Below are 19086 nucleotides of genomic sequence, written 5' to 3'. Positions count from 1 at the left end.
GCACGTAGTTTAATAAAACTAATTCTACAAACGGCATTCTGTGTTATTCCATATGTTATTCCAGGCAGGCCCTATTATGAGGGTGTTTTCTCTCCATGTGGATGTTCATGAACTTGGCTACCTCCATTCTCAAATCAGGAAAGATTTTTCAGTGCATGAAGCTGCTTTCTGATTCTTCGTTATATTCCCTGTTGTCCTTTCTGCTGCAGTTTTTGTCAGGTGTCCTCATTTCCACTTAATTGGAAGAAAAATGGAAGAGTAGCCTTTCATCTTTAAAAATAAAATTTAAGTTTTTACGTAGGCGTTCTTTTATGTAATAACTCTTCATGAAGCCCCAAAGTCATAGTATAGCTATAGGCACACATAATTTTTGCTTTATCTTGATTCATTTATAATAACTGTCTACAGAATCAGCTCATAATTAGCCTATGGGATTCCTTTACTCATTGTGTATTTAGAAATCAGGATCTAAACTTTAAAAAATCTATAGGTTTAAGGTGGCTACTGACTGAATATACTTTTTCTTCTCTTTAAACAGGAATATTAAGAAAATCACCTTACCAAGTATTGGTCGGTTTCGTCACTTTACCAATGAAACCTTGCTAGATATTTTATTTTACAATAGCCCCACCTACTGTCAGACGATTGTGGAAAAAGTGAGCATGGAGATCAACCGTCTACATGCACTTTTTATGAGTCGGAATCCAGACTTTAAAGGAGGAGTCTCTGTTGCTGGTCACAGTTTAGGTAAAACTGTCAAATATCCACATTTTAAACATGATTTTTGTTGAGTCCTCACTGCTTTTAGAGAGGGTGACAATGTTAGTGTGAGATTTAGAATTACAGGTTTTAATTTTTTTTTAATTCTTTTTTTAATGTCTATTTTTGAGAGAGAGACGGAGTGTGAGTGGGGCAGGAACAGAGACAGTGGGAGACACAGAATCCGAAGCAGGCTACAGGCCCTGAGCTGTCCGCACAGAACCCAACGTGAGGCTCAAACCCACGAACCATTAGGTTGTGATCTGAGCCAAAGTCAGATGCTCAATCGATTGAGCCACCCAGGTGCCCCAGGTTTTAAGTTTTATAAAGGGCAGACATGAATGCGGTGAGTCTAGTTAGATTCTGCTTTTGCTTTTCAATTACCTAGGAATGCTTTGTATTTTAGTTTATTTTGCTATGTGGTAAAACAATGATATTGATGATCAGATCTTGAATGACATTTAACTTTTGTATGACTTCTGCCTAGGGACTTTGTAAAAAAAAATGATAATTAGTGTTACAAAATTATTAGTACATTATAAAGCAAAACGCAATTTTTTTTCTAGGTTCTTTAATATTATTTGACATCCTATCTAATCAAAAAGATTTGAATTTGTCAAAGTCTCCTGGGCCTTTTGCTGTTGCTAATGGAGTTGTGAAGCAGCCACATTTTCAGGAAAAGCAGGTATGGCCTGATTAACATTCAGATTTAGAAGTGAAGCTGAAGAGTTTATTAAAGTCTGAACTTTCCCAGAAAAAAATTTTTTTAAAGTTTATTTATTTAAGCAATCTCTACACCCACCGTGGGGCTTGAACTCGCAATCCTGAAATCAAGAGTCATAGTCTTCTGACTGAGCCAGCCAGGTGCTCCTGAAATGTTTTTATAAATCAAATTATCCTGAGGTTTATAGGTATGATAGGATCATGTAGCTTGTTGGAGTTTCTCACTTTTCTTTCTTCTGGATCATAAATTTAAATGTGAGAGAAAGTTTAGGATTTTAAAAAATGTTAAGCAAATTACTGTAGAAAACAGGAGTGAGAATGATTTATTAAATTTATATTCTTTTTCAGAATATTCAAACTTTGGATGATAAATTACCTAAAATGGATTTCTTTGTGGAGCAAAATTGTTTAAGATTTTCTGTAGGTCAGGAGACATTTTGTGGAAGTTTTTCTGAGCTTTGTAATGTTCCCTTGACTTTTTTTTTTTTTTGAGATGCCTGAAGAGTCAAAGCTGACTTTGGATGAGTCTTGTGACCTTGATGTTGAAAATGAAGAAGTCCTAAGTTTGCAAGAAACTCTGGAAGCACTTAGCCTCTCTGAATATGTTAGCACTTTTGAAAAGGAAAAGATTGACATGGAATCTCTGGTACCGATGATAGTTTCGTTCGTTTCTGTTTAAAATTGTTTTTCCTGTATGTAAGATCAAACATTAAGAATGGTTTGAACATTCTTACATCATAATACATTTCAGATAATGCAGAAACTTACATGTTTAAAAAATGGAAGGCAGGAGTTTTGTTTTTTAGTATAATCTGGGAATGCTTCTAAGTAGGACACAAAACCCAGAAGCCATAAGAGAAAAATTGCATAGCAGGAGATGCCCTAAACAACATCTAACGGCCAGCAATAGATTAAGAAGAATATTTGGAACATCCTTTCTGGGCAAAGAGTTTATTTCCTTATTATTCAAAGCTCATACAAAATAGTTCCACAAAGCCCATCAACACAGTAGGAAGATAGGTGAAGGAAAAAAAAAAAGTGTTTACAGAAGAATTTAAAAAAAAAACTATTATATATATATATATATATAAAATAGTTTTTTTTTTTTTTAACGTTTATTTTTGAAAGATCATAAGCAGGGGAGGGACAGAGAGAGAGTGGGAGACACAGAATCGGAAGCAGGCTCCAGGCTCTGGGCTGTCAGCACAGAGCCCGATGTGGGGCTTGGGGCTCGAACTGACGAATGGTGAGATCATGATCTGAGCTGAAGTTGGACACGTAACCGACTGAGCCACCCAGGCGCCCCTACACGAGAATTTCTACAAGGGTATTCACTGCAGCACTGTTTATAATAGCAAAACCTCAGAAACACCTTCCATGTCCACCAGTAGGGCACCAGTGAAATAATTAATGGTGCATGCACACAATGGAATACCTGCAGCTGTGAATAAATAAGGTGGTGTCAGAAATACTGGTGTGAAGTGATTCCTAAGGTATGTTATGAGAGAAGCGCACAGTTTAGTCCTGTTTGTATAGCAGGCTACACATACAAGGAAAACCACATAGGTGTTGTATATACAGAAGGTGTCTCTGGAAGGAGAGCAGCTTGTCAGCAGTGGCTCCTGAGAGGGGTGGTGAGGACAGGAGGGGAGGGGAGAGACTTCATTGTCTGCCCGACTGTAGCTTTTGAATTTTGTACAACACACATGTATTTTCAGCCAAAAATAAATAGAATGGTTTAGATGTGGAGGCCCCAGATTTTGCAACCTAAATTAATCCATGATTTAAAAACAAATGGACTTTTAAAAAATCGACTGGATCTTAGATTGCTTTCAGTGATATGGGTCCTTGTTATCATTTCCTTATTTCGGTTGCAGCTTATCTGTCATTAGACCAATTAACTAATGTGCTTATCTGTTTCCTTTTAAAGCTTATGTGCACAGTTGATGACCTGAAGGAGATGGGCATACCCCTTGGACCCAGAAAGAAGATAGCTAACTTTGTAAAACAGAAAGCGGTTAAACTGGTAAAGTTGATTTCTGCCCTAAAAATAGAAACCCAAACCCATCTTTGACTAGCTCCTTTGTATTTTGGAAGTTATTTTTATTGTTGTTATCATGGTCTCTGTTGATCCTTCCATCTTTTGAATTTCTGTGGTCCTTCTATTTGTGTCCCGTGTTTGGAACTTCACATACGTCACTTTATACGCAATAGGACTATAAAGTCATAGAACTGATTTGTTACGATTAGCTTGTGTAGTTGAGTTATTCGACATCTTACGAATATCTTTGGGGTCAGGCACCATGCTCGGTATTTGGGATTTGGAGACGAACAAGGTTATGTGGTCTAGTTAGGGGCAGAGATTTGACCACAAATGATGCATCGGTCCTGGAACAGAGCGTCGTCTGTGCTGTCAGCCAGGGGAGGGGTGGTATTTCTGGCCTGGGGAGAAGGGGCTGGGAATGGGGAGAGAAGACTCCTCTAAATGCCGATGCTTGAGCTTGAAGGAGAGAGAGGATTAGGGGAGATGGCTTTCCAGGAGTGGGCTTGTGTTTTCCTGGGGCTGAAACAGGTGAATTGGGAATACTGTAGGACAAAGGTTCCTGGAGGCGGGAATGGCAGGTGTTGGAGTTTGGATTTTCTTTTATAAGGGAGTGGTTCTCAAGCATGTTTTTATGGCCATGAAAGTCATGGTACTTTTTTTTTTTAAAGTTTATTTATTGATTTTGAGAGAGAGGGAGAGTGCATATGTATGTGAGCAGGGGGAGGGGCAGAGAGGGAGGGAGAGAGACTCCTAAGCAGGCTCCAAGCTGTCAATGCAGAGCCCGACACGGGGCTTGATCTCAAAAACCAGGAGATCATGACCTGAGCCAAAATCAAGAGTTGGATGTGTAACCAACTGAGCCACCTAGGTGCCATAAAAGTCATGGTGCTTTTAAAGAAATACCATGAAATACTCTCCTGCTTATTAGTTCTGTCACAAATTACGACTTAGTATCAAATCATCTGTTTAGTCTGAAGTTTAATTTTTATTTTAGACATGTTAAAATTTAAAAATATGTACCAGGGGCGCCTGGGTGGCGCAGTCGGTTAAGCCTCCGACTTCAGCCAGGTCACGATCTCGCGGTCCGTGAGTTCGAGCCCCGCGTCGGGCTCTGGGCTGATGGCTCAGAGCCTGGAGCCTGTTTCCGATTCTGTGTCTCCCTCTCTCTCTGCCCCTCCCCCTTTCATGCTCTGTCTCTCTCTGTCCCAAAAATAAATAAAAAACATTGAAAAAAAATTAAAAAAAAAAAAAAATATGTACCATAAACCACATTATAAAATTTCAGCCATGAGCAATGTGTCTGTGATAAATGAGTTTTTAACATTTTGATTCCTTCCTGGTTTTGCCATTAACATTTGCTTTCTTTTGCTATTGGCTAGGGCCTACTGGCTGATATGGAGGGCTAAAGGAAAAAAAATTGGAGGTCAGCTTAAAATTGAAACAATTCTATTATCAGCTTGGTTAAAAAGGTTTTTTTAAATGCTATACCTGGAAGATTGTACTTTTTAACCCCCTTTACCCATTTCTCGTACCCTCCAGCTGTTATCTCTGGCTACACCAAATGGTTCTCAAGTTCTATAAGTTTGTTGATTTTTAGATTCCACACTTAAGTGAGATCATATAGCATTTGTGTTTCTCTTTCTTATTTCACCTGTCATAATGCCCTCAAGGTCCATCCATGTTGCAAGTGGTAAGATTCCTTTCTTTTTTGTTGATAGATACTATTCCTACGTGTATATACACACGCACAGACACACACACACACACACACAGATTTATACACACACCCACCAAAACATTATTCATTCATCCATCAGTGGACACTTAGGTTGCTTTCATATATTGGCTGTTGTGTAAAAAATGCTGTAATGAACATGGGGGTAGAAGATGTCTTTTCGAGACCGTGATTTTGTTTGATTTGGTTATCCCTCTAGAGATCCTATAGTATATCTACTTTTAATTTTGGTGGGAACTTCCATACTGTTTTCTGTAGTGGCTACGCCAGGTAGCATTGCCACGAACAGTGCACAAGCTTTCCCTTTTCTCCACGTTATTTCCAACACTAGTTATCTCTTGCCGTTGTTGACGATAGCCATTCTAACAGTTGTTAGGTGATGCCTCATTGTGCGTTGGATTTGCATTCCCCTGATGATGAGTGATGTGGAACATGTTTTCGTGTACCTGTTTGCCATGTGTATGTGTGTCTTCTAGGGGAAAATGTCTATTTAAATCCGCTGCCCATTTTTAAATGGGATTGACTTCATTAAAAAAATTTTTGTGTGTGTGAATTGGGCCATAGTTTCATATAGCCCCCGTAAACCTCTTGCTCCAGTTTCTGAGGGGACGCGGTTCGCGAACCCCTGCTGTCGGGCAGTGGGGCAGTGAGGGGCTGTTACACATCTCAGAGCAGTCATTGTGATTATTCAGTGACTCAGTGAGAGATGATGGGGGTGTGTTGGGAAGTGGAAAAGAAGGCTGGCAGAGAGTTCTGTATTCTCTTTTTGCTAAAGAATTAACCAATTAGTGGGGCGCCTGGGTGGCTCAGTCGGTTAAGCATCCGACTTCGGCTCAGGTCACGGTCTCGCGGTCCGCGAGTTCGAGCCCCGCGTCGGGCTCTGGGCTGATGGCTCAGAGCCTGGAGCCTGCTTCCGATTCTGTGTTCCCCTCTCTCTCTGCCCCTCCCCTGTTCATGCTGTGTCTCTCTCTGTCTCAAAAATAAATGTTAAAAAAAAAAAAAAAAAAAAGAATTAACCAATTAGACTTGATTCCCGATTTCCTGGTGTTTGGAAGTCCTTAATAGACAAGATCGGTTGGCCAGCTGTTTTGTTGAGGCGCCCTTTTAAGCAGAGACTTAGGCAGTCATGCGCGGCCTGGCGAGCGAGGGCCGCTGAGATGTGGGCTTGTGGTGAACAGGCCAGTCCACCCGTGGCAGCTGCTCACGTTCCTCTGACTCTGTCGGGCTGCTGTGTCAGGCTGCGCTCACAAACCAGTGTGAGTGGACTTGATCTCATTACTGCAGAGGCACACCTGTTCCACAGAGGCTCCTAACGCTTTGGTTACTTCCTTACTCATGGAAATACGTGGGTCTTCTGTTCAGCGCAGAAGTTTTGAGCGTTTTTGCACCTGTGTAATCACCACCTAAGATGGGAGTTAGAACATTTCTGCCATCAGATAATTCTCTCATGCTTCTTTGTAGTCCAGTCCTCCTGCCATATGATTACTACTTCGGTTTCCATCATTGTGGAGTTTTGCTGGCTCTTCAAGTTCACATAAATGGAATCAGCATCATATATTCTTGTATCTGGCTTCTTTTACTCACAATCATGTTTTTCAGATTCATCCAGTTGTTGCAACATTTGCAGTTCATTCCTTTTTATCTCTGAGTAGTTTTTCCATCGTGTGACTCTAGCTGTAGGGTGCTCGTCCATTCTTCCCAAAATGGTTTTGAGGAAAATTGGTCAGTGGCTCCATGTAGACATGATGGGTGTAAACATGTTGAATGAAGAAATTTCTCCCCAAATTCATATCTTTATGGGAACTATGTATTTTACAATTATATGGTACTTTAATCTGTCTAAAGTTGAGACCATAAAGGAAGAAGTTGGCATTTTTTATTAAAAATCTAAGTTCTATGGAAAAGTAGAGTGATTGTGTGGATCCTGAGAAGCTTAACAGAAACCCATGGGGGAGGGGAAGGAAAAAAAAAAACAAGAGGTTAGCGTGGGAGAGAGCCAAAGCATAAGAGACTCTTAAAAACTGAGAACAAACTGAGGGTTGATGGGGGGTGGGAGGAAGGGGAGGGTGGGTGATGGGCATTGAGGAGGGCATCTTTTGGGATAAGCACTGGGTGTTGTATGGAAACCAATTTGACAATAAATTTCATATATTAAAAAAAAAAAAAAAGAAAAGTAGAGTGAATAGTATAATGATAGCCAGTATTTAGATTTAACTGTTGCTGTTTTGCTGTTTTTCTTAGTCTCTTAGTCATTTTTTTCTTAAGCATTTTATTTATTTATGTTTATTTATTTTTGGGGGAGAGAGAGAGAGAGAGAGAGAGAGAGAGAAAGTAAGTAGGGAAGGGGCAGAGAGAGGGAGACACAGAATCTGAAGTAGGCTTCAGGCTCTGAGCTGTCAGCACAGAGCCGATGCAGGGCTCGAACTCATGAACTGTGAGATCATGACCTGAGCCAAAGTCGGATGCTCAACCAACTGAGCCACCCAGGCGCCCCTTTTTTCTTAAGAATTTTAAAGTAAATTGTAGAAATCCTGGTGTTTCTTCCCTAAATATTTAGTGTGTGTCTCTAAAAAGGACATTTCTCTAATCACCACACTGCCTAAGAAATGACTGAGGATTCCTTACCATCAACATAACGTGTTCCATAGCGATAGCTGATTAACTGAACTTTTCCTCAAGGTTATGTTATGAATTGTTGGTGTTTCACAGGAACAGAAAAAAGCAGCATCAGAAAAGAAGGCAGTGATGGCTGCTTCGACAAAAGGGCAAGAGGAAAGTGCTCAGAAAGCTAAAGAGATGGCTTCTCTCCCCTCAGAATCTAATGAGTCCAAGAGGAAACTTCCAGTTGGTGCTTATGTGTCTTCTGTGCATGTTGATTATGAGTCTTTTGAAGTTGGCACTGGACAGGTAAGTTTATATGTTGATTAGGGCTGCAAATTTTATATTGGAATCGTGTATCTTTTTTATTTGAGTTGGCTTTAAATTCTTTTTTAATTTTTTTTTTTTAACGTTTTATTTATTTTTGAGATGGGGAGAGACAGAGCATGAACAGGGGAGGGTCAGAGAGAGGGAGACACAGAATCTGAAACAGACTCCAGGCTCTGAGCTGTCACACAGAGCCCGACGTGGGGCTCGAACTCACGGACCGCGAGATCATGATCTGAGCCGAAGTTGGACGCTTAACCGACTGAGCCACCCAGGCGCCCCGAGTTGGCTTTAAATTCTTTAAAAATTCAACATTTATGGGGGGCGATGGAGAAAACTGATTTGCATTCAGTAGGATTGTATGCTTCTTTCATGGAAATGTTCCAAATAAGGGATTGTGTGCTGAATGTTACTACTTTTGAAATTGTTTTCATTTCAGTTTTTCCCATTATTTTGTAGCAGTGCTTTATGTTTTATAGTATTAGTCTCTCATAGGCATCAGCAACAGAGTGGCAGTACTTAGAAAGAAAATTATGTTCTGAACACAGTAGACGCCAGTTACCTGCAGTTTTCAGTGACTCCAGGTCGACCGTGACCTGGAAGCAGACGATCCTCCTTCTGACATACATGGTCAGAGGGTCAGCAGTAGCCTAACATTACGTCACATGCCTACGTCATTCCCCCCACCTCATCTCATCACGTAGACCTTTTATCATCTCACATCATCACAAGAAGAGGCTGAGTGCAGTGCAAGAAGATATTTCAAAAGAGACACACTACGTTCACATGACTTTTATTATAGTATATTGTTGCAGTTGTTCTGTCTTATTGTCATTGTGGTTAATGTCTTACTGTACCTAATTTATAAATTAAACTGTCGTAGGTATGTATGTGTAGGCAAAGACGTGGTGTATAGTATACCAGATTTTCTGAGGTTTCAGGCATCCACTGGGGGTCTTGGAGTGTATCCCCTTGGATGAGGGGAGACTAATATATCCTTAGATTCCTGTGAGAGAAACTTGCTGCATTCACCTGACTTACAGTTTTTAGTATTCACAATTCTTCCCTTGGAGAAAAAATTTCTTTTTTTTTTTTTCCAGAAAATTTCTATAAAAACCAAGGAGTCAGTGGTGCTTCATTTAATAGTATACTTTACTATACTTGTATCTCAGTGGCTTGGGAGTATTAAAATCTTTATAGACATTGTATTTTTGAGTGTATTTATAGTTGGGTCTCTAAGGTTCCTTATCATAAAGGAATTCATGACTGATTTAAAGAAGGCAGAAAATGGAACAAGGTGTTTATTACAGTCTATTCAAGCTTTTAACCCAATTCACTGATAAAGATTGCATTTTTTAAAATGTGTTTCTTTTTATTTATTACTAAGTTTATTTATTATTATTTATTTTTGAGAGTCAGAGAGAGACAGAACATGAGCGAGGGAGGGGCAGAGAGAAAGACACAGAATCCCAAGCAGGCTCCAGGCTCTGAGCTGTCAGCACAGAGCCTGACATGGGGCTCGAACCCATAAGCTGTGAGAGCATGACCTGAGCCGAAGTTGGATGCTTAACCGACTGAGCCACCCAGGTGTCCTATGTTTATTCATTTACTTTGAGAGAGATAGTTCACATGGGGAAGGGGCAGAGAGAGAGAAGGAGACAGAGAACCTCAAGCAGGCTCCACACTATTAGCGTGGAGCCCAACGTGGGGCTTGAACTCAAGAAACTGTGAGATCATGACCTGAGCCAAAGTTGGACACTTAACTGACTGAACCACCCAGGAACCCTTTATTATTATTTTTTAAGTTTATTTATTTATTTTGAGAGCGAGAATGCGGGAGGGTCAGAGAGAATGAGAGAGAGAATCCTAAGCAGGCTTTGCACTGTCAGCGTGGAGCCTGATGTGGGGGCTCGAACCCATGAGCCGTGATATCATGACCTGAGGAAATCGAGAGTCGGATGCTTAACCTACTGAGCCACCCATGCGCCTCTAAAATGTCTTTCTTTTTAAACATGAGCAAACTTGAGCATACTTTAGCAAATGAAGGGCAGGTATTTCCTCATTTAACTGTGAAGGATCAGAGCATAGAAGATTTGTGGAACCAGGGACTCCCTGTGACCAGGACACTCTCACTGCATGCCCTTCTCTGGTAGTTGGCCTTCTCCATGAACCTGGGCTCATGGGTGTCATTGACTGTATGTTCCTTTCCTTATAGCTTTATGACCACAGAGGAAAAGGAATCTCCCCTGGTTGGTCCAGTTAGGAAAATTTACTTGACCTAGTTTGGGTTATAAGTCCATTTTGGCCAATTCATATTGCCTGGGGAATGGGGCACAAGTTGATATCACCCAGCCCAAGTCACATGCCACCTCTGTGGGGGGTGGGCCAATGTGGGCAAGTAGGGTCTGTTACCCAAAGGCCTATGGGGCAGTGTGGACAATAGCCTGTGTGCAGGCTTGTTGCCGGAAAGCCAAGAAACTCTGCTTAAGCAAGAGAAAAGAAATAACATCATATTCTCCTTAGCCAGAACTAACCACTGAGAAGTGTTTGAACAAGCCCTTCTAGACTTTTATTTAAGCATATATTTATATATATATATATATATGCTTTAATAAAAATGGGGAAATACTACATAGTGTTTTACCAAAACATTCTACTGCTATTTTCAAACACTATATTATGAATATATTCCCATGTCTAAATATTTCTGTCATTTTTAATGACTGCCTTGTATTACTGTTTGGAAAGATAATGATTTATTTTGTCACTTACTTGTTACCGGATGTATTAGCTTGCTCGGGCCGCCGTAACAAAGTATCTATCGCACGCTGGGTGGCTTTAAACAACGGAAACTTATTGTCTCAGTTCTAGAGGCTGGAAGTCTAGCGAGGTGTCAGTAGGACACGCTCTCTTTGAAACCTGCGGGGAAGAACGCTTCCTGCCTCATCCAGCTTCTGGCGGCCCTCCAGGGGCTCCTGAGCTTATAGATGTAGCTCTCCAGGCGTCTGTTTTCACATGGCTCCTCCTGTGTCTGCATCCTCTATGTGTCTGTCTCTTTGTCCAGATTTCCCCTTTTTATAGTAACACCAATCATGTTGGATTAGGGCCCACCTGAGTACCTTATTATAACTTGATTACCGCTGCAAAGACCCTATTTCCAAATAAGGTCTGAGGAAGTGCTATGTATCTTGTGGGGGACACAGTTCACCCGTAACATCGGACATGTAGGCAGTTTCTGGTTTTCCACCTTTTTAAGTAATCCGGTGATGAACACTTTTTTTTTTTTTTTTTTTTAATATTTATTTTTGAGAGAGGGAGAGTGAGCCTGGGAGAGACAGAGAGAGAGGGAGACAGAGGATCCGAAGCGGGCTCCATGCTGATGGCAGCGAGCCCCATGCAGGGCTCGAACTCACCAACCTTGAGATCATAACCTGAGTCGAAGTCAGATGCTTAATTGACTGAGCCACCCAGTGATAAACACTTTTAAACCAATTTTCTGTGCACGTTCTTCGTTATTTCCTTTAGCTAAATAAGTACAAGTGGGATAGCTGGGCCCAAGAACGTACACACAAAATTCTGGTAGTTCTGTCTACTTGCCCCTGAAAAGGCTGTGCTGGTTTGTACTCTGGCTAGCAGTTTATAGCATTGACCCCTGTCCGGTCTCCTCACTGACACTGGTGCTACCCTTTACACATGGCTCCTTTACGGATAGTCAGTGCTGTCACTTTGGTCTCTTTCTTCTGAAGAAATAACTTTATCGTGAAAACAGAGGACTTTTACTTTCTTTCTAGTATTTCATTGATCTGATAACCTTGTGGGGACAATGGCGCCTCGCTGTGTTTCTGAGCACTAGACAAGTTAGCTGTTGGCTCGTAGGTCTGTTTGGCATGATTTCTTTGTAGAAGTGCTGATTTTACCTACTTTCCTGCTGAGTTCTTTTTCCCTTCACAGATATCGAAGAGTTTCTGTATATTAAGGGTATTTGGTCTTTGTCATCTGTGTGGTAAAAACCTTCTCTGGTTGGTATTTTTCCTTTTAACTTTGGATTTTCTTCTTTTTTTCTTGTCTGGAGCTGGGGGAAGTGGGTAATCTTGGGAGCACATCCTGTGTGGCCCTCATCAGTAGCAGAAACCATTGAATTTGCACATATAAGGACAAGCCAAGGCGTGTGCAGTCCACACTTTGTTGGAAGGGGCAGCCTAGTGTAGTCGAGGGTGCATCGGAGTGGGAATGAGAAGTCCTCGTTCTGCCACCCTGGCTGAGTGTTCTCGGGTGAGTGGTGCCACCTGTCTGAGCTTAACCGTCTTCATCCGAGAAGTGACATCTTCATCCAAGGGGTGACATGATCATCTTGCCTACATCCCTTTCAGTGGGCCTCTGTCGTGCACGTGGGGATTGTTCTTCCTTCTCAGGGTACTCGGGTGACAAAGGCCTGTATCCTGCCACTGAGCAGCAAACAGAAGAGCTTTGTAAACTGTAGAGTGGCACCAATGTAGGTGCTTTTTCTTAATCTCGACAGTTCTCAGCGGGCTGCGACACTACATGCAAGCTGTCCCAAAACAGCTCTTTGGGGGCACATCGTTTTCCTAATGGAAAGCAACTTGCTTGAACAAACGAAGGTGGTAGCCAGAATAGAAGTAGCAGTTGGCGAACGCCAGGCCCTGTGCTTAGCACTTCATGTGGATTAGGTTCTTGATTTTTTAACCCCATTATGAGTTTGGCATTGTTATGATCCCCATTTTATAGGCGAGGAAACAGGCTAAGGCAAGAGAGGTTAAGAAACTTGCCCAAGGTCACATAGTGAGGCGTGGAGCCAGGATTCAAACCCAGGCAGTTTGAAGCTAGAGTCTGCAGTTTTAAGGGTAATTTATAACCAAAGTAAATGTAATGCTTACTGTGTACTGTACATACTATGCTGTACAACAAGGAGAAATATAGCAGAAGATGGAGAAGCCTGTGAAGATTTTAAAGAGAGAGTTTTTAGGCCCTTTTAAAATAGCTGTGACAGTGATTATAAGCCTCACAAGCCGCACCTAGAATGGCATCATCTATGTCGAGGTGATTTTAATTAAGTGCAGTTCCAGTTTGAACTTGTGAATTTTCTGTTCTATGCCATTGGAATGATGATCTTTCATTATTTTTGATTCTTCCTAGGTTTCTGTTGTTTACAACTCATTAGACTTTGAACCAGAGATTTTCTTTGCCTTGGGATCTCCAATTGGTATGTTTCTCACTATTCGAGGAGTGGATAGGATAGATGAGAACTACAGGCTTCCCACCTGTAAAGGATTCTTCAATATTTATCATCCAGTGAGTGAATTGAATTACTTTTTATTTTGGAGAAGATGAAACACCCACATAGAAACACCTATCTGGATCATCCTAATAGCTTCTCAGATCCCTATTTCTTAGGAACTAACTCTGATTTTGAGGTACATACAGCTCAGCTCTCTGTCCTAATAGAGAACAGTCTGATGCTTTCCAATACACTTCTCTACCGGAGAGCCTTTGTTCAAGGAAATATTTCTGTTGTTTTGCTTGCAAAGTAATTTTACCCACAAACGTGGAAGTCTCCTTATAATTACCAGTATAATTAGACTGGTAATATACCAGAATAACCTGGGGGAAGAAATCAAAATCTCTGGTTTGCTGGTTATCCGTTTGGTCGCCCAACTGAGCTACGTAACTCAAGATAAAACAGCTTTTCCTGAATTTCCAATTCTTCCCTTTGCAGCTTGATCCAGTGGCGTATAGATTAGAGCCTATGATTGTTCCAGATTTGGACCTGAAAGCAGTTCTCATTCCCCATCACAAAGGCAGAAAAAGACTTCATTTAGGTAAAAAGCAAATACTGTAAAAACTTGTTTCCTTCTTGTCATTTTGGAATCTGTCAGTCCTAATGAATTAGGTGTTTCCTGTCATTTGTAATTGAATTATGAAAACGTTAACACTAAGTTCTTTCTTGATGGAATTAGTGTTATTGAAATGGCTGCTGTGTTTAGAACCCATTTATTAGAACATTCAGAGGAACTGTGAAGAAAGGTTTTGAATGCGTTGCTTCTCTTTGTTGACTTTTTCCTTGAAATGGCGTTCTAATGGTTGAGATACTTAGGAATGGGGGAAGTTGGTAATAAAATGATGAGATGCATAGATTTTGATAGAGTTTGGTCATAATTTTTGGAGTTGGGAAGCCGAGTAACATGAACGAAGGACCAACAATCAGGAAATAAACCCTATGCTAAGTTAAGTGAGCTGTCATGTCCTTGCTAACAGGATAAACTTTTCCCTTTAAAAATGTTCATTAAACATAGTGGATCGATAATAATTCCAAGTGGGCTTTAGGTTTCTCTTATGCCAGTTAAGGGTGTATATTACTCATAGGTTTAAAGGTCTGGGTGGAAAGGATGGGAGTGTAGCACAGAAGAGCGAGGAAAGTGATCATGCCTTTTTATTTGAAAGTGGGGGTTTCCTTTCTTTTTTTTTTTTTTTTTTTTTTTTTGCTTACATCATGCTTTTAAAAAACATTTACCTCTTTTTTGTGGCACTTGGGTGGCTCTGTTGGGTAAGTGTCTGTCTGACTCTTGATTTTGGCTCAGGTCATGATCTTGAGGCTTGTGAGTTCGAGCCCCGCATCTACCTCTGTGCTGACAGCGTGGAGCCTGCTTGGGATTCTCTTTCTCTCTCTCTCTCTCTGCCCCTCCTCCACTTGCACTCACTTGCTCTCTCTCTCTCAAAATAAATAAACAGTAAAAAATAAATAAAAATGTATTTAACTCTTTTGGACTTAAAATGAGAAATTTGATACTCAAATACCTTGAGTTCAAATAGGATTTATTAGACTGAAGTAGAAAAGGTTGAAGGGGCAGGGGTTTTTTCATTTTTAAAGAAGTTAAATTGTGGTTATGTCAGAATCTCAAATCCTCAAAACCATTTTACCATTACAGATTAGAAAAGCAGTCATCTTTTAAATCTTACGGGTCTATTTTTTTTTTCTTCTAACTTACGGTAAAAAAAAAAAAGCACATGAATTTTTATGGTATTTGAACTCTTTTCTCTTCTTTTCTTTTCTTTTTTGGAGAGAGGAAATGTATACATTTTGGCTGGATTAGCTTTAGTTGTTAAAAAAATGACAGAGTAAGACTCCTCAAGACATTTTTATATGTTGAAAGTTCTTGGCTGAGAAACTCCCGTGTGGTTGGCGTTTAAGGCCTTGAGGGGGTCTTAACCTGTCTGAGGACGGTGTTAACTTTTGTTTTAATTTTCGTGGTACAGAATTTTACCCAGTGCCTAATTCACTTGATATGTCGTCTTAATCTCTTTAGAGTTGAAAGACAGTCTCTCTCGTATGGGATCTGATTTGAAGCAGGGCTTCATCAGCTCCCTGAAAAGCGCTTGGCAGACGTTGAACGAGTTTGCCCGCGCTCACACCTCTTCAGCTCAGCTTCAGGAAGAACTGGAAAAGGTGGCCAATCAGATCAAAGAAGAAGAAGAAAAACAAGTCGTTGAAGGTAAATTTAACCTTTGAGGCATTTTCTAGTACAAATGTCGTTTGTAAACATAATACTTACGAATTGTTCAATGAGGCCTTTCCATTCTAGTCTCTTTTGTTAAAATGTTCTTCCTACAAAGGAAAATCTGTTCTGATAAACTGCTTCAGAATGCACGTCGGCCTTTTCCTGGAGTTTCGCCTGATAGTTGCTGGACTTTTTTACTCTGCAATCTTAAATTTTTGTCGAAACTCCTAAGGCCAGAATGGCATGTCAGAGTTGAGAGCTAAGCTCGTATTCAGGCATGTTAAAGGCCCGCTTGCTGTGAGAAGTTATCTTGCTGTTGTTGAACTGTGTCATTATGTTGTAGACTTTACCTGCATAGGTCTTTGTGCCGTGATGTTTTTTGACTCTTTCAGATTCTAATTCTGTTTCCTTTCTTTCTGCAACTCTCTCACCCCTTTTCTTCAAAACTGCTGTCAGCTCGTTGGCTCTTTCTCCTCTCTCTCGGGTAACCAGCCCCTCTTCCTTCCCCCGGCTCTTTGGAGGAATGGGCAGGGAGCCTGGTAGCTCCCCAGGTCGCTACGTGTGGCAAGCGATATTCTCTTGAGCCCAGAAAGTCAGCTAAAGTCAAAGGATAATGATTAAGTGATTGACTTTGATATTGAAATGGTTTAAATTCTAGCAGAAAAGATTGTTGAAAGTCCAGATTTTTCCAAGGATGAGGACTACTTAGGAAAGGTGGGAATGCTAAACGGAGGCCGCCGAATTGACTACGTTCTTCAAGAAAAGCCAATAGAGAGTTTTAATGAATATCTTTTCGCTCTTCAGAGTCATTTATGCTATTGGTAAGTGTCGTCTTCTTTGATAACATTCCCGTGGCCTTTAGGTGCCAGCACATACAGTAGTTTTAGGGAGACTCTTTTGCGGATTTGTCACTTGGGATGGAATATTAATTTCAGTGGCCGTGTATGCAGAATCAGTATTTTCCCCCTTTAGTTTGTTGTCCACAAGATGGCAGTGTGTCATCTGACTTTGACCACAGGCCTTTGGTACTTGCACACTGTTTCTGTAGGGATACCTTTCACAGAATGAGAGCGGTGGGGACTTTGAAAAGCCACCCTTTCATATTGCGGCACAGCCGTTTTGTAGCTGATCGGTATCTATCCAGTTTTTAAGGGCAGCTTTAAGGCTACACTACTTTATTTTCATTTGCCTTTCCTACGTAGGTTGACTAGAACAAAAGTTGCATTTTTCACCTTTATGCATAGAGGTTAATTTCTACTCATGGTCTGTTAAGTAAAAATGTTCTTTTCTTTGTGATAGGGAATCTGAAGATACCGCCCTGCTGTTACTTAAAGAAATTTATCGAACGATGAGCATTAGTCCAGAACAGCCCCAGCATTGATTGGACTTCAGTCTCACTCTGTGAGTTTATCTTTATTATGCGTATACATTGTGAATGTTTCATTCTGAAGTCTTTTTTAGTTTTTGTTTTTTGTTTGTTTGTTTAATGTAATCTCTGTGCCTAGTGTGGGACTAGAACCCATGACCCCGCGATCAAGAGTCACATGTTCCACTTGGACTGAGCCAGCCGGGCACCTCTCTGAAGTCTTTTTTATGGAGTTGATGTTGACTATAATTTTCTCTTTTTTCTGTTTCTTCCTAGTAGTTTTTTTTTTTTTTTCCTTTTTTTTAAAAATTCAGAATAGAGACCTTAAAGAGGGGAATTGGTTTGCAGTCTACATTTCTGATGTGTTAACAGTTTTCTAATTCCACATCAAATTTTTCTTTTGTTTTCAATTTCTTTCAATGAGACATTCCCAAGAATATCAGTTAGGAGTTGTTTTGGTTGTAGGTAGCAGAACCCAGCTCACTGTACCTTAAATGAAGAGAGGTTTATGTTTCTTGTGTCATTTGTTGGGTAAAGTCACTGGACATCCACACTGTTGGCATCTTTTCATCTGCACCTCGGCTCTTATTCCACAATTACAAGACGGGTCCCGTGGTTCCAGGCATCACGTGTACATTTGAGACATGAATACGGGGGAAAGGATTGTTCCGTTATATCTATTCCTTTTAATTAGGAAAGCAAATTCACTAATGAATTTGCTATTGACTAAGCCTGTACCACATGTCCCGTGTCTCCTCCAACCCCAAACTGCATGGAGGGTTATAAAAGCAATGCTTTATGCGCCCCAGTCCTTATAGAGGGAAGGGGTAGAGAAGGGGGTTAAACCTATGAAGAACGAGCCAGCCTGCCTTCCTGACGGTTCTCCTGAGACCCCGACCCCTCCTCTTCCTCACTAGATGATGCATCATTTACAAAAAAGAGGTGTGTTTTTTAAATAGCTCAAAATTTTGAAGCCCTTCATGAAATACAAGTGGTGAGCTCTAAACTGTGAAGTCAAAAGTAGTTCCTGGCACTTTTTATCTTTCTAATAATAAATGTGAAGTTCAGCCTCCACCTTATTCTGGAGAGGTAACCACTTTCAGGATTGCCCTCGAGGGATCGCCCTGGGCATATCCAGGCTGGTATGTGTGCACCTGGAAACAAAGGGATCTCATTGAACGTATTGTGCTACTTGATGGCTTCCATCAACCTTCTCACTTGTGCAGCTTGTATTTTATGTTGGCTGGTATCTTTTTCATTCTCTTTAGTGGCCGCATAGTAACCTCTTGTGTGGCTGTACTCCGTCTTATTTAGCCAGTTTCCCATTAATGCACATTTAGATCATTCCCTAATATATATTAGGGAGTCTTAGTCAACAGAGTAGGTGAGAGGTTTAAAAAAGCCATTTTGCAATCAGGCTCTTGATATAGTTTTACCAGTTCTCACCATTTCTGATACTATAGTACTAAAATAAACTGGAGGTGATGTCAAAAGCTACCCCAGTTCAGATTTTCAGTTATAAAATGGTCTGTCCTTTGGTTGACAAATATTTATTCAGTACTTATTGTGTGCCAGGCACCAGTTTTCATGCTGTGGATAAATGGATAATAAGATAGCCTTCTCCCCTTTAAGAACTTCCCTTCTCCTGGGAGGAGAGCAGTAGTAAACCTGTGCTTTCCCCACAAGTACATTCCAGATATTGGTAGGTTTTGTGGAGAGAGAAAATAGGAAGACGTTGCAGGTGATGGGTAGCTACTGGGAAAGGCCTTGCTGGGCGATGATGACATTGGGTTTGAAATTTGAAAGATGAGAAGGAGGTGGACATCTGAGGATTTGGGGAGAAGAAACAGAAGGAAGGGCAGCTTCCTTCTAAGGTCATGAGATGGGAACAGACGTGTCACGTTTGAGGGACAGCAAGGAGATCATTGTGGCCGGTGGTAATAAAAGAGGAGAGGAGTCAGAGAGGTGGGCGGGCCTGGTTATGAGGTCGCTGGTAAGGCCTTTGCATTTTACTCTGAGT

General features: G+C 40.9%; 1 protein-coding gene across 4 annotated transcripts in view; it reads left to right on the top strand.

The window, feature by feature from the left end:
• SEC23IP (SEC23 interacting protein) overlaps positions 1-19086 on the top strand; it is a 42138-nt gene that overhangs the window by 17349 nt on the left and 5703 nt on the right. For 3 of the 4 annotated variants that reach the window (XM_078434881.1, XM_078434880.2, XM_078434879.2), the window contains exons 9-18: positions 539-747; positions 1326-1444; positions 1976-2128; positions 3413-3508; positions 7971-8168; positions 13341-13496; positions 13921-14023; positions 15509-15694; positions 16359-16521; positions 17000-17101. In XM_078434881.1, the coding sequence (XP_078291007.1) occupies positions 539-747; positions 1326-1444; positions 1976-2128; positions 3413-3508; positions 7971-8168; positions 13341-13496; positions 13921-14023; positions 15509-15694; positions 16359-16521; positions 17000-17081 (1465 nt within the window). In that variant the 3' untranslated portion in view covers positions 17082-17101. The remainder of the gene's footprint in view (positions 1-538; positions 748-1325; positions 1445-1975; positions 2129-3412; positions 3509-7970; positions 8169-13340; positions 13497-13920; positions 14024-15508; positions 15695-16358; positions 16522-16999; positions 17102-19086) is intronic. The other variant, XM_078434882.2, reaches the window with a different exon arrangement.

Source organism: Panthera onca, chromosome D2 (genome assembly GCF_046562875.1).
Source record: "Panthera onca isolate mPanOnc1 chromosome D2, mPanOnc1 haplotype 2, whole genome shotgun sequence".
In the NCBI taxonomy this organism is placed as follows: Eukaryota; Metazoa; Chordata; class Mammalia; order Carnivora; family Felidae; genus Panthera; species Panthera onca.
This window is presented reverse-complemented; position numbering and strand designations above follow the sequence as displayed.